Genomic DNA, 15,668 nt, shown 5'->3' with positions numbered 1-15,668 from the left:
TCTCTGTGAGCCACGGGGAACCCAGCAGTGCTAGGGTGGAGGTGGGGGCATCACTGGGAGAAGATTCGGGGCCGAGGGTGTTAAGTTGCAGGCCGGGAGCCCCGGACCGCTACAGCCCGGGCACAGCCAGCGGCGGGCAGGAAGGGGAGGGCCCAGCGGGGTGAGGCAGAGCCCCGGCGCGGGTTCGGGGCTGGGTCGGAAAAGCTGCCTCACGGGGCGCGCCCGCCAGCCCTTCCACTCCCTCCCTCCCTCGCTCCCAACGCTCCCCGCCCGGGCCTCCCTTCCAGTCTGCGCTCCCCACGGCCTCGCCATGTCCCAACCGGGCCAGAAGCCCGCCGCCTCCCCGCGGCCCCGGCGCGCTGCGGCGGCCCGCCACACTCAGGAGGTGAGTGGCACTTGTGCCGGAGCCGCAGGGCTGAGCGCGGGGAGGACCCCGGCCCCGGAGCCGTGGGCCGCCTCCTTGCGGTAGCCTGCCTGGCCTGCTGCCCCGTGCGCCCCCTCCCGAGCCTGAGAAGGACTCAGAACTCAGAACCTGCCTCTGGGCAGGTGACGGGAGGTGGCTGGGTACTGCCGGGCCTGGGCCAAGTGTATTGGGCGTGGAGCAAGCCAGATTGGAGTTCGCCTGCGTTGGGAAAAGTTGATTGATGAGACCGGGGTGAAAGGCGGTTGAGGATAAAAGGGTAATACATTTCATTCGGGACCCCGAACTGGGTGGGGTAGTTAACTAAAAGTCGGGTCTTCCGCGTAAAGTCCGGGCTGCAGGGCGTGGCTGCCTGGAAAAATAACACTTCTGCCCTAACCAGCCTTGCGCCAAATTGGGCGGGGCGGGGTCAACCCGGCAGGGCAGGGCCGATGTAGGCCCCGCCCAGGTGCCTCCCCCGCTGACAGCTGTGGGGCTTGAAAAGCTCAGCGCCAGCCAGGTCCGGGGCTGGTGGAGTGCGATCCCGCCCCTGCTGCGCTGCACCCCGTGTCCTCGCCGGGTTCTCCGCTGCGCGACTCAGAGCAAATCGGTTGTCGCCATGGCATTCGCAAGCTGGTGGTACATGACGGTAAACTGGAGCGATCGTGCCTGGGCAGGACCGGAAACGGAGTGGGCTTTGCTTTTCTGGGCGTGCAGGAGAGGTTATTGTGCAGGGTTTGGCGGGGAAGGGGTGGGGACCAGGTGCGACGTCCTCTCAGACCTTCAGTTTAGGCTCCGGGAGAGGCTGAGACCTACCCTGTGGTGGTATGTGCGAGCGAGCCCCGACGTGCAAGTCGGTGTGAGCAGACGCACCAGACTCAGCTCACGCTCATGAGTTGAATGGAGCAGGAATTGTTGCTGGAGGAATTCCGCCCTTGGACGCGGATTCCTGGATGAACTCAGACTCAGATCGAAAGAGCGCAGATCGAAAGAGCTCAGATCTAGTATTTGTTTTTAAGTCATAAGTAAATCTCAAAACTTTTAGAGGCATGTTGTTGGACGTGCATTCTCCAGCGCAAAGAAGAGGCAGCTGGGATTGGGTTCAAGGAGAAAATCCAAAACTCCAAGGAGCAGAAGCAACCGAGATCAAGACCCTTGTTGAGAATGAGAAAGGGGGAGAGAGAGACAGCGAGAGAGAGAGAGAGCCCACTGCTCTGTAGCTTATTACTTGGATGAGGGACAGAGATGTTCCGTTTGTTTAGTGCATTGAATGCTTGTCCAACCAACTAGGTGTGATATCCAGTCAAGCTGGTACTTGTAATGTTTTGAACCTCCAGGAAGCATGATTTAACATTACGATGCTTTCCAAAAAAAAAAAAAAAAAAAAAACACAAATTTTGTTGACAGAAAGAATAAAAATATTTATATCCCATTGATTTATGGTGAGAACTTAAAAAAATAGTTAAAGTACACCTCTCTCGGCATGTGGTATTGGGAAAAGCAAGGGTGTTGTAATAAGACAGTATTTAGAGAGAAACATCGTGTTGGAATCAGACAGTATTTAGAGAGAAACGTTGTGTTGGAATCAGTAAAATGTCCCTTTTCAGCCAATGGCCATTCACTGAGCACCTACCAAGTGGCAGACCCAGTAGTAGCCTCGAAGTGGAAAACAAGACAGAGTTCTTGTTCTCAAAGGGCAATGAGTCAACCTTTTTGAACCTGTTTCCACATCTATAAAATGTGGGTGATAATAGGTACCACATAAGGGTTGGTGAAGACTATTTACGTTCATGAATCAAAGTACCATACCCATATACCTTTTTTTTGAATTTTATTTATTTTTTTATACAGCAGGTTCTTATTAGTCATCAATTTTATACACATCAGTGTATACATGTCAATCCCAATCACCCAATTCATCACACCACCATTGCCACTCCCCCGTGGCTTTCCCCGCTTGGTGTCCATACGTTTGTTCTCTACAGCTGTGTCTCAACTTCCACCCTGCAAACCAGTTTATCTGTACCATTTTTCTAGGTTCCACATACATACGTTAATATACGATATTTGTTTTTCTCTATCTGACTTACTTCACTCTGTATGACAGTCTCTAGATCCATCCACATCTCAACAAATGACCCAATTTCGTTCCTTTTTATGGCAGAGTAATATTCCATTGTATATATGTACCACATCTTCTTTATCCATTCATCTGTCAATGGGCATTTAGGTTGCTTCCATGACCTGGCTATTGTAAATAGTGCTGCAATGAACATGGGGGTGCATGCGTCTTTTCGAATTATGGTTTTCTCTGGGTATATGCCCAGTAGTGGGATTGCTGGATCATATGATAATTCTATTTTTAGTTTTTTAAGGAACCTCCATACTGTTCTCCATAGTGGCTGTATCAATTTACATTCCCACCAACAGTGTCCCATATACCTTTAATGATTGGAAATTCCAGTTTCCCTTGAGATGTTTCTTCATGAATGCTTCCTACTACATTTTCTGGGTTTTTTAAATGTAGCATCTTATTGGTGTGCTAAAAGCAAAAGTTTGCTTTGAGTCATTATTGTTCTAAGGTTCTTATCAAAATGCATCACATGAATTATCTGCAAATATGGATGGCAGTTAATATGGATGGTTTAGAGTTAACATCAGTCTTCTTCCAAATTCATGATTCTCTACAGGAAATTATGCTGGAATATCTGGATGAAAATAGTTTAAATCTATGTTTTTAACCCTGTTATGTTTAGGCATAGTCTGACATTTTTTGCTAAAACCTCTCTTATAATCCAGTGTTGGAACTATTCTAATTTTTTTTTTTTCTGCTAGTAGGAACCTCCTAGAATCAGCAACCTGCCTGTGATCAAGCTTTGACTTTTCCCAAACCAGTGCTGTACAATATAAATATAGTGTGAGCCACATATGTAATTTTAAATTTTCTAGTAGTCACATTAGCTGACAGGTGAAATTCATGCTAATAGCATATTTTATTTAACCCGCTATATCCCAAATGTTATTATTTCACATGCAATCAATGTGCAAATCATTGGGATATGTACAGTTTCTTTTTCATGTTGATTCTTTAAAATCCAGTGTGTATTTTATACTTAGAGTGCATCTCAGTTCACACTTGACACGTTTCAAGTGCTCAATAGGCGTTGAGTGGCTAATGGCTACAGTATTAGGACAGTATAGCTCTAGACATCGGTTTCTAACCATTTTCGTTTGATGGCTGTGAGGGGATGACCACAGCCCATTTTGAGAATTAAATGAAAGTTTGTGCACCATTTTCCCACAACAAAATATACATATACACACACAAAAGCCCATCCATAATCCCCTAGAGATATATGGAGCCAATTTATAACATATATATATATATAATTTATAGTATTATACACTATTATATATAATATTTATACAATTTATTAATACAAAAGTTTTATACAAAAACACACTATATATAATATATGTATGTATGTATTATATATATTACATATGTCATGCTTTTGGTAAATCCTGTTATTAAAATATTTTTACTGGGATCCTTTACTGAAAAAGATTATGAATGCAATGACCTAACTTTAAAAATTTAGGCAGAATAAGATAAAATAATTGAAAGATGTATCTATGATGTGTTTTGTTTAAGGGACTGCCACCTATAAAGCCAGTCAATGAAACATTACAATGTACATTTCCCCATTGAATACCATCAATATTATTGATCTTATCTTTTGAAGAACTATGTGGTTTTAGTAAAAAAAAAAAAAAAACTTACAAAGCTAGATTTCAAGAACATCTGATGAGCTTGGTAATGATGAAGCATGAAAGAGGGTAAATTTGGTTGGCTGACACCGGTAATCACATTCCTGGGTCAAAAGTTGACTCTAGTAGTCCATGTTAATTAAAGGTGTTTCTTAGCCTAATTAGACCTGTCGGTCCAGTGGCAGCGTGATCAAGGAGCTCAAGTCATTTGGGAGGCCCCATCATTGTGGCCAGCCTGGGAAGATTGTCACAAGCCTTCCCTGCAGGACAGACCACTTGACTGCAGTGACTTTTAGGAGTAAGGAATGCAAATTACATATTCTGCAAAAAGGGCACAGGCTTTAGGGTACTGGGAGAATGGAGGTCACACAACTGTCCTCTTTTGTTTTTTGGGGTTTTTTTTTTGCAGTACGCGGGCCTCTCACTGTTGTGGCCTCTCCCGATGCGGAGCACAGGCTCCGGACACGCAGGCTCAGCGGCCATGGCTCACGGGCCCAGCCGCTCCGCGGCATGCGGGATCCTCCCGGACCGGGGCATGAAAACGTGTCCCCTGCATCGGCAGGCGGACTCTCAACCACTGCACCACCAGGGAAGCCCCAACTGTCCTCTTTTGTTTCACAGTTTCTGAATTGGTTTGCTTCCCATTGCAAATAAGACTTAAATTAAGAGTATACCTTGACATTATTCTTTAATCAATTTTGATACTTCCCAGAAAGTTAATTATATTCTACAGGTACTTTTTAAAGAATGATGTAGCTTGCTGGTGGTGGAAACAGTGGGTGGCTAGTTGATATTCCAAGGTGAACTGGTGGGAAATTAGTTCTGAGTAGGCTGTCTCACTGGCATACTAGATTTCTCTAAGCAACACATCTTTATTCTATTTTTTCCTTGATGTTTTTAAAAATTTTTATTGTGGTAAAATACACATAACTTAAAATTTACCATCTTAACCATTTGTGAAAGTTCTGTGGAATTAAATACATTCATAATTCTTGTACAACCATCACTACCATCTAGCTCCAGAACTATTTTAATCTTGCAAAACTGAAACTCTATACCCATTAAACAATAAATTTTCATTCAATTTACATATTTACATTTGAATACATAGGACTGTATTCAAGTATCTGTGTTCCTTATCATTTTTTTATTGTATTGTAAGAACACTTAACATGAGATCTACCTCTTAACCACTTTTTAAGTTTATGGTACATTGTTGTTGACTATAGGTACAATATTGTACAGCAGATGCCCTCAAGATTCATCCATGTTAAAGCATATGTCAAAATTTTCATCCTTTTAAAATGGCTGAAATATATATATATTTGCTTATCCATTCATCTTTCAAGGCACACTCAGGTTGCTTCCTGGTATAGCTGTTTTTTGAGGAACCACCTTACTGTTTTCCACAGTAGTTGTACCATTTTACCTTCCTATCCTCAGTACACAAGGGTTCCAATTTCTTCATATACTTGCCAACACTTGTCCCACTACCTTCTGACCTCCAACATCTCTGGTGAGAAATCTGTTTACAACCTTATTGAGTATCCCTTATATGTGATAAATCATTTTTTATTGCTGCTTTCAAGATTCTCTCTTTGTCATTCCAATAGTTTGATTGTAACTTGTCTCCATGTGAACTTTGAGTTCATCCTACTTGGATGTTGAGCTTCTTGGTTTACGTTTTTCATCAAATTTGGAAAGTTTTAGGTCATTATTTCTTAAAAAAAATCTTTTTCTCTCTCTTCATTTTTTTGGAACTCTCTCAATGTGTAGGTTAGTCTACTTGATGGTATCCCTCAGGTCCTGTAGGCTCTATATACTTTTCTTTAATCATTTTTCTTTCTGTTCCTGAGACTCAATAATTTCAATTGTCCTATCTTTAAGTTCACTGATTCTTTCTTCAGCCTGCTCAAATCTGCCTTTGAATCCCTCTAGTGAATTATTCATTTCAGTTATTGTACTTCTCTGCTCTAGAATTTTTTTTTTTTGGTTTCTTTTTAGGTTATTTATCTTTTTATTGATATCTCTATTTTGTTTTTACATTGTTTTCTTGACTTTCTCCACACTTCCTTTAGTTCTTTGAGCATCTTTAAGACAGTTGTTTTAAAGTTTTTATCTAGTACATCTGCCATCTGCTCTTTCTCAAGGACAGTTTCTGTTTTTTGTTTGTTTGTTTTTCCCATTGAATGGGCAATAATTCTCTGTTTCTTTGCATGCCTTGTGATATTTTAGGTTTAAAACTGGACATTTGAATCTAATAATATGAAAGCTTTGGGAATCAAATTCTCCTCCTTCCCCGGGGTTTGCTGTTTTGTTTTGCTTTGTTTTGTTTTTGATTGTCATAGGCTGTTTTTTTGTGCTGTTTTTTTCAGCCACAAGTGTACACTTAAGAGCTTCTCAGGTCTTTTCTGATCCTGCACTTTCCCTGGGCATGAGCAATCGGTGATCAGAATACAGATCCCCAGTATTTGGAGGACAGAGTCCTTTTTGCCTTTCTGGTTCCAAGCTGCATGCTCTAATGCACAACTGCTTGCTGTGAGTTGGGAACGGGAAATGGGCAGCTGCTGCTGAGCTGAGCCGAAATTGATGGAAATTAACCAAAACTTACCATTTAAATCTTCCCCTGGAAGTTGCAAGTCTTTGATAGACTCCAGAATTTCAAAATAGTTATATCAGACACATTCTGCCAGGGAGATTTTTGTCTCGATGGGAAGATGGATTCCTGGTGCCTCCTACTGCACCATCATCCCAGAATCCTCTCTTTAAATTGTTTTAAGGATCGAAATCCTATTAATGTGATTCTAAAGCTCTGTTCTTCAAGTTATCTCATAAAAACTTACCCAGAAAGCTTTGCAGCTACCATAAAGGGAAAAAAATCAAGTGTCTTTCAGTTAAGAAAAATGTACAATAACTCCATCCAATGAGTACCTTTTATGTAAGTGCCTCCTCAGATGGGAGAGTCATTTAACCCAAGAAGAAAAAGGGTCTATGGTTAGAGTTTTCGTAAAATTTATGGAATTCATTCTGACTGTGGGGAACTTATAGAACACAGAAATGATTTGGTAAAGGCCAACGATGTTCACAGTTGCTTATCGTCCACCTACTATGTGTCAGGTTTCATACTGTGTGCCGTGGACACAAAAATAATGCTGATAGTACATTTCTGGTTTTTTCTTGCATTTTTCATAGATAAAAATCACAAGCACATCCTAATGACTACTATAAAAGCAGCAAAGTAACTATTGAAATTCTCATGGCATCATCTTTGACTTACAGGAAGTTCAGAAAGCCTTACTGAATGTGGACCCCCTAAGCTAAACATGGCAGAAAGGCAGTCAACGCTTCTTCTGAAAACTGGACAAAAAGAGGGTGTGCCCTTACCCTGCCACCTGGGCATATCCACCAGAATGTTGAAATATTAGAGAAAAGTGTATGGAGTTCAGGTGAAATATGGGGATTTCAGAATTATAGTTATGCAGTTAATCCTTAATATGTGTCTTCTTTTATGAGAAGCCCAAAGAAGGTTATCCTATATTTCTATGGTTTGATAACAAATGTTTCTAGAGAAGAAGAAAGATATCATGTATCACACCTTTCATTTACTTACTTTTAAAAAATAATTATTCTCCCCACAACACCTAGCCCACAGTGGCTACTCACTGATTATTTTTTTAGTAAATGAACTCTTCCTCTGACACTAGCCTTCTCCATTAGTTTGGGGTTTTCAGTATTAAAAACAAGTAAAATGGCTAGGATATTCCCTTTGTGTGACTCCAGGGAGGTACATACTCTTGAGATAAGACTCAAAAATTTTTTAAACTTTTTATCACAGAAGAGAGAATAATATAATGTACTCCTCATGTACCCATCACCTTCTATAATTATTAACATTGTAACATTGTGCCTATCTTGCTTTATCTATCCAACTCCCAGACCCACCAACACACACATATGCACACACACATGCACCACACCCTGACGAAGTATTTTATAGTATAGGAATTGCACATTAAACGTTATCCCTGTGACCAGCTTGGTATATGTTGTTTGAAAAATGAATTATCTATTCCCTGTGTACTTTGTTTCCTTATTTGTAATATGGAAATATGAGACTAATATAATACAGTGTCCTGAGACAGGCAAAGTACTAAACATAAAGTTATCAGATGAATCTGGTTCCTCTGTACTTATGAAAAGTAAAACACTAACTTCTCTGCTGTATTATTTACAGCCTTAGAAAATGAAACCTTAAACCTTTGCTTACTTCTCATATTCATTTTATTGTCTCATAATTAACCACAATCAGATTGATGCCAGAGAAGAAGAAGGGAGTGGAATAACTTTTATTGTATTCTTGAAATGAAGGAGGCAATGGGCCAGGCTCCTCATTAATATCAGCTTGTTTCATAAGTAAGCCAGCCCCTGGGGTAGACACCATTACCTCCATTTTACAAGAAGAAAACGGAAAGTTTATATTATTTGCTGAAGGTCACATAGCCTTTCAGACCCACATTCCTTCTGTCTTATTAGAGTTTGTCAGGGAATGGAATGCAGGGAGTTGGTTACCCAGGTAACAGAGAGGCTGGGAAGCCAGCTGGGGTGGATGAGGCAAAACAGAGATTAGAAATCTCAGGAAGCTGCTACCATTCCAAGACTGGAAAGAAAGAGGGAGAAGCAGGATCACCCTGCAGAAGCTGAAAGCACTACTGGCCCATCCTGCAGGAGACCCTACTGGAGGGAGCCAGTACACATCCCTGCTACACCAACTGACCAGGGTCAGGGCAAGGAATCCACCTCAGGGCAAACAGGTCCACATCTACACCAGGGAGACTGTCTTAAAGCAAAATCAGCTTTACAACTTGGGCCTCTGTTTGTTTGCTGAACAGTCTTGTTTCAGAAAGCAGAATACATACAAAAATAGATTTTAAGGGATTTTGCAGGAAATATCAATTTGCACATTGTCTCTTAATTTTTTAAGCTATTTTTTTCAACTTTTAAAATCTTTTATCTTGTTTACTAACCTGAAAAGAACGAATGTACTTCTCAGGGAACTTTTAGAGGTTTGTGGAAATGCAGTCATTCAATTATGAATTATTTGTCACATCCCCACCACAGGACTAGAAAAAAAAAATAATATAGTTTACCATCTGGGGACTTCCCTGGTGGCGCAGTGGTTAAGACTCCACGCTCCCAATGCAGGGGGCAACTAAGAGTTCGCATGCCACAACTAAGGAGCCTGACTACCGCAACTAAGGAGCCAGCGAGCTGCAACTAAGGAGCCCACCTGCCACAACTAAGACCCAGCTCAACCAAATAAATAAATAATAAAATAAATAAATATTTTTTAAAAATTTACCATCTGGTTGAAAAGGCAAAATATATGTTTATGAAGTAATCAGTAAGCAGGAGCGTATACAATAAAGTGCTAACTTGTTTGCTTTACTAAGAAGCTAGAGACTAATATGCAATATGAAGGTATGGTGTGCCATTAATAGGGCTAGTCAGGAAATGTTGGGTTGAACACAGGAGAGTGGGTTCCTGCATTGAGCAATCGGTTTACCCAGGAGGCCCCGAGCTGCGCTGGCCTGCCTGACCTGGGGAAGCTCCCATGGGTGCCGACTCAGTGGGGTGATTGGAGGAGCAGAAACCTCCACTTCCTGTTGTGGTGCCCACAGATCTCCTCTCCAAACAGTGGTTTCCAATCCTAGCTGCATATTAGAATCAACTGGGGAAGTTTAGGAAAATATATCTGTGCCCACGCTCCCCCTGAACAAACTAAATCTAAATCCCCGGACTCTGGTTTGAGTGTTTCCAAAAGTGCTCTGGGCGCTTGTGACCTGCACTGAAAGATTAGACCCGTAGCTAAATGAAGGCTTTCTGATCCTTAGGAAGCAACCCACCCACCCCCTTCCCTTGACAAGCCTTTATCTCTGTGTGCAGCGGTGGAGCAGTGAGGGAGCTGAGCTGTGTGCACTAGAGTCCAGAGGGCACCAAGATTTCATTGCTTCGTGATGCCACAGCTATCACTGGACGTGCAAATATTGACCTCTATTGGCATTCTCCAAGTTGCAGAAGGAAAATCTTCAAGCTGTTTTCAAATAACCTTTCCTGTTTTCTTAAACAGCTTTATTCAGACATAATTCATAAAATATCCATTAAAACATACAATTCAGTATTTTTTAGTATATTCACAGGGTGGTCCAAACATCACCTCAATTTAATTTTACAATGTTTTTGTCACCCCCTAAAAGAAACTCAGTACCTTTTTTGAAAAAAATTAAGCAGAGGCATTTCAGAAGCACACTAGCTTTTGGTGCTCTTTCATAGCTGAGCTTGGATTTGCAGAAGCTCGTTTTTTGTCTGTCTTCTTTCTTATTTAATATGTGTAGAAGTTTGATTTTTATCTTATCCTGTGATGTATACCCTTGTCTGTGCATGTATCAGGGTGTATCTAGGTAACGATGGGGAGGGTGCCCCAAATGCTCCAGAGTGGAAGACTGGCGCTGGCACAAATCCTTAGCTGGGTGAGAGCAAAGCTCCAAGCTTTACTGCTCCTTGCTCCTGTTGATTTCCTGACAGGTTTATGCGTTTGCTATGGCAGAAAATTTTATGCATATTAATGCTATCTTCTAGAACGAGGACAAAGGACAGCTGTACTTACCAAATATGTAGTGATGGCAGGAGGTGGAAACAGTTTGGAAAATTATTCCTTTTTAGGCAAGATAGCAAAACTTTTATCTGATATCTTCCCTGCCTCTGAACTCCTGTCACTCCATTCCTTCATCTATCTTCATCTTGGCTCCAGTGTTTCCTGTCTTCTGGGGCCTTATCCTCCCAATGAAATGTTTCCTGCCTTAGGGCTGGTATCTTGCACTTCCTGTCTTTGCCTCCTCTCCAGCTTCTAATACAGAATGAAACTTATAAGCCTTGTGTGTCTGATTAATTTTATAAAAACAAACCAGTTTTAGAATAGGAAGGTTTTGTTGATTTGGGGCGTTGTTTTCTCTTTTATAGCATTGGATTGAGACTTTCTTGATGGGCATCAAAAGTTTTTAGCTAGCTTTTGGGGCTTCCCTGGTGGCGCAGAGGTTGAGAGTCCGCCTGCTGATGCAGGGGACGCGGGTTCGTGCTCCGGTCCGGGAAGATCCCACATGCTGCGGAGCGGCTGGGCCCGTGGGCCGTGGCCGCTGAGCCTGCGCGTCCGGAGCCTGTGCTCCGCAACGTGAGAGGCCACAACAGGGAGAGGCCCGCATACCGCAAAAAAAAAAAAAGTTTTTAGCTAGCTTTTAACTAGCCTGGTCTCTGGCCCACAGACTTACAATCCTGATACATAATGTGACTGAGGAGGATCTTACCTTTCAGATCCTTATTTCTTTACCCATAAAACGAGCTGCCAGTGTGTCCCTAGAATTTCTGTGGCAGTAAAGGAGACCACATAGGGGAAACGCCCAGCACTGGGCTTAGCACAAAGGAGATGCTTAGAACATGTTAGTTTCTTTCCCCTCTTACAGAAAAGTCCTTCCCAAATTTTTCAGGTTTGGGGTTCAGTTCCCAACCTATCACTCCTTCCCTTCTCCATGTTTCTCTCACCTCTTCCCAACCCACCAGCTATGTGTAGTAGTAGTAGACGAAGTTTTCTGTCTTCACTCTTTGAAAGACTTGCTGCAGGTTCCTATGCTGGATCAAATTTGACATATATCATTCCCAAACATTTCATTTCACCAGCAGAATGGAAAGTATGTGGAAAGTACTCAGTTATTCCATGAATTTAAAAATCAGTCACCTTGAATTTCAGTGAAAAGCTATAACTGATTTTATATCATTAATAGACTCCTGAATATTGAGTAAGCCCCAAGAAATGGTCAGGGCAATGATTCATTTATAAAGTCGCTATTTACTGGATATTGAATGGTATTAGGTGATTCTTATTAATTCTGTTAGAGTTTTGTTGGAGTGATGATGTATTGTAGCTTTATGTAGGAAAAAGTCCTCAAATTAAGGAGATGCTTGATGAAATGTTTAGGGGTAAAGTTTCAGGATATCTGCAATTTACTTTCAAATGCAGGTACGTATACAAATATAGATAGATCTTTGTCCGTAATATAAGCAGATATGGCAATATACGGCAACAATAGTTAATAGCTGTTGAATCTAAGTGATGGGACTATTGACATTCATTGTATTATTCTTTCAACTTTTCTGTATCTTAGAAATTTTTTATAATAAAAAAGCCAGATTAAAAAAACTGGAAAAATATGATCCATACAGTTCCTAAAAAATGTTGCCCTTTCATTGTGTGATTTTTATGTCATTATATCATTATGCTTACTCTATTGAGAGCAAATATATCTTTTGAAATTACAAAATACCAATTCTTATAATATATAATTTTTATGTTGTCATTATATCTCAACATTTTAAAAAGCATTTGCTATATATATATATCACTCTCAAACTATTATTTGGAAACTGCATAATTGTGAGGGATTTGAGCATTTCAGTGGAAGCAAATAACTGATGATGTTGGTTAACCTGGAGGACTGCAATTTTGAAACACCACCGGGAAACAACTTTATAAATGTTTTTAAGTAAAACATCTATCTACCTGTATTTTAGAGAGAAAAGGCTGTCTGCATGTTTACTTTAAGGTAATAAATCATAATATATGTTTGCCAACGAGCAGGAAGCGGAGTGGGACCTTGCGGAGAGCATGGAGCCTTGCTCTAGACGAGAGCCAGTTGCCTCTTTAAGTTTTCTCATTTGTAAAATGGAATAATCATATTTCCTACAAGTAAATGAGGCACTCAAAACAGTATGCTCAGTGGATATTGTTGTTATTAGGTATTACCTATATCTAATCTGAAAAAGGTATAGAATTGGTGATAAGAAATGAATGTGATATCAGTTCTAAATTTACCAGCTCTGGAAGGAGACAGATTGGGTAAATCTGCGTCATTGTAGACCCATCCCTCTCAAATTCTCTCTCCAAATGTTGAATAATTCTTCCGCCTACTCCAGCCTTTAAGAATCTTTTGCTTACCAATTATTCTAAAACTTATCAATTACCATCTAGCTCTGATATATATATATGTGGGCTTTTAAATGCCTCCTGTTTTTTCAAGATCCATTAATTACTCAATACCGATTGCTCTCAACTGTGGACAAACTCTTGACTAGGACATCTGGGTTAAACGAGCCCTGCAGAGAGCTTCATTCACCAAGCTGCTGTAGTCTGCCTGCTTTTCTGTGGGGTCTACCCACTAATCCATGAGAGGCTTTTGTCTGGGGAAGAATTTTCCATTCATGAAAGTGATTTCTTTCTAGTTTTTTATGCAAAGAACTACTGAAAGATTTCACCCACATGTCTAATATTGCTTGGCCTTTTTCTTTTTTTTTACAAAAATATCTGTTGATATGATCAAAGGGAATATTATCTTATTTCATTTATCATAGTATAGTGACAAACAATAGATTTGAAGTCAGAAAACATGCTCTGCAAACTTCTCATTTACTAGGTGTATGTCCTCACTAAAAGCACATCACATGACTTTTATTCTTAGTTTTCTTAATCTATGAAATCACACGAGCCTCTTTTTTTGTATCAGATAAAAGTGTATATGAAAGAGCCTTGTAAATAATAAAGAATGATAAAAATTATTACTATTATTGCCATTCTTTTTAATTCGAATAACTTAAAGTGTCCTACATATTCAGGTTGTGATTCAGCTCTAGAGAACATAATGGGATTTTATGTTTTGATTTAACTAAAGGTGATTGGGGTCGAACCCAATGGTGAGCTTTTTATTTTCTTATATTTAGATTTCTTTTCCCACTTTCTTGCACATCCCACATGTGCAAGAAATGAAATAATTCTTTTTTATTTTTTTATTTTTTATTTTTTTTGCGGTGCGCGAGCCTCTCACTGCTGTGGCCTCTGCCGCTGCGGAGCACAGGCTCTGGACGCACAGGCTCAGCGGCCATGGCTCACGGGCCCAGACGCTCCGCGGCACGTGGGATCCTCCCGGAACGGGGCACGAACCCGCGTCCCCACCATCGGCAGGCAGACTCCCAACCACTGCTACACCAGGGAAGCCCTGAAGTAATTCTCTGTACCCCCTTTTCAGGAACATACGATTTTTTTTTATTTCTCAAAAAAATTCAATAATCTTCATGGCTTCTTTTATCTTATCAAAACAAATGAACATGTGAGCTATTTGAAGCTTTCACGTACCACGTAAAAATATTTCCTTTAATCACCAGTGTTCTAGTGAGAAAAATAATTCTGTTTCAGAACATAATGAAATTCTAAAGCCATAGTTAATGAAAGTTGCAGGTATGGTCTTTCCAGTGCAGGATTTATCTTTCTGTGTTGGTAAATACTCAGACAGAAAGAACTCCAGAGAATTTCCAAGAGCCATTGAAAGTGATGGTTGATAAGGGGTGGCCCTCCCTTGAGTTCATGCTGAACTGAGGCTTAAGTAATGGCGTAGGCTCAGCATGGTCCTCAGACATCTCATCTCCATGAGGAGCCAGGTGTCTCTTATGCTGGCAATTTGGGCTTTAAAATTCCATGAGACATTTTGTAGGAGACGAGATGCCACCTTAGCATCACCATCAGATCTGTCTGGTTAATTACAGACTGATTTTCTGCATCCCAAATGAATGTCTGTAGCTTCCCTTAATTTTTGAAGGCCACCTACGTTGGTATCGAATTATCAACAATTCTCAGGAGGAAGATGAAAGGGGTCCTTGTTTTTACAGTCTATATATTTAGCCCTTTGGGATTAAAGTCACTATTATATTATCTTGTATCACCTCCCTCTATTAAACATTATCTTTTTAAATACTTTTATAGCATGCCGATGGAAAAACCAGTGGATCGCCTTCAAAGTCAGGAGAAAAGAAAGGATCAGATGAGGTAATTTCCACAATACTGGGTTTTCATTTTCTCTTGTTTTTAAATTGTGAATTCTGTCTTGAAGTAAATAATGAGGTAGCAAATATCTCCTACTGGAATATTGGTAAATTTAATTTTAACTACGATTTGATTTAACACTATAAGTGGAAATCATTAAAAATAAATTAAAAAAATAAAGTTCCTTGGAGAGGAACATCTAGAAGTTGTTTCCGTTCAGGAATAGAACTCAGTTATTTAGGGTGTTTTCCCTGTAGGAATTGGTGAATCTTAACTGTTTTTTGTTTGTTTTGGTGAACGAAACATGTAGGAGGGGAAACCAAATGCTATAGTTAAAAAGGAAATCTTTTTTTGTTGTTTTGTTTTTTTGTGTTTTTTTTTTTGCGGTGCACGGGCCCCTCACTGCTGTGGCCTCCCCCGCTGTGGAGCACAGGCTCCGGACGCGCAGGCCCAGCGGCCATGGCCTACGGGCCCTGCCGCTCCGCGGCACGCGGGATCCTCCCGGACCGGGGCACGAACCCGTGTGCCCTGCATCGGCAGGCGGACTCTCAACCACTGCGCCACCAGGGAAGCCCCAGG

At 40.9% G+C, this 15,668-nt stretch overlaps 1 protein-coding gene across 8 annotated transcripts in view; it reads left to right on the top strand.

The window, feature by feature from the left end:
• Nucleotides 1–231: 231 nt before the first annotated feature.
• CAST (calpastatin) overlaps nucleotides 232–15,668 on the top strand; it is a 128,050-nt gene continuing 112,613 nt past the window's right edge. For 2 of the 8 annotated variants that reach the window (XM_027100565.1, XM_027100561.1), the window contains exons 1-2: nucleotides 235–385; nucleotides 15,030–15,092. In XM_027100565.1, the coding sequence (XP_026956366.1) occupies nucleotides 311–385; nucleotides 15,030–15,092 (138 nt within the window). In that variant the 5' untranslated portion in view covers nucleotides 235–310. Of the gene's footprint in view, nucleotides 386–788; nucleotides 1,050–15,029; nucleotides 15,093–15,668 lie in introns of those variants that run through there. The other 6 variants (XM_027100558.1, XM_027100562.1, XM_027100569.1 and 3 more) reach the window with 6 other exon arrangements.

The sequence above is a fragment of the Aethalodelphis obliquidens genome, unplaced genomic scaffold, assembly GCF_003676395.1.
Source record: "Aethalodelphis obliquidens isolate GAN/ISIS:26980383/991018 unplaced genomic scaffold, ASM367639v1 scaffold4, whole genome shotgun sequence".
Lineage (NCBI taxonomy): Eukaryota > Metazoa > Chordata > Mammalia > Artiodactyla > Delphinidae > Aethalodelphis > Aethalodelphis obliquidens.
This window is presented reverse-complemented; position numbering and strand designations above follow the sequence as displayed.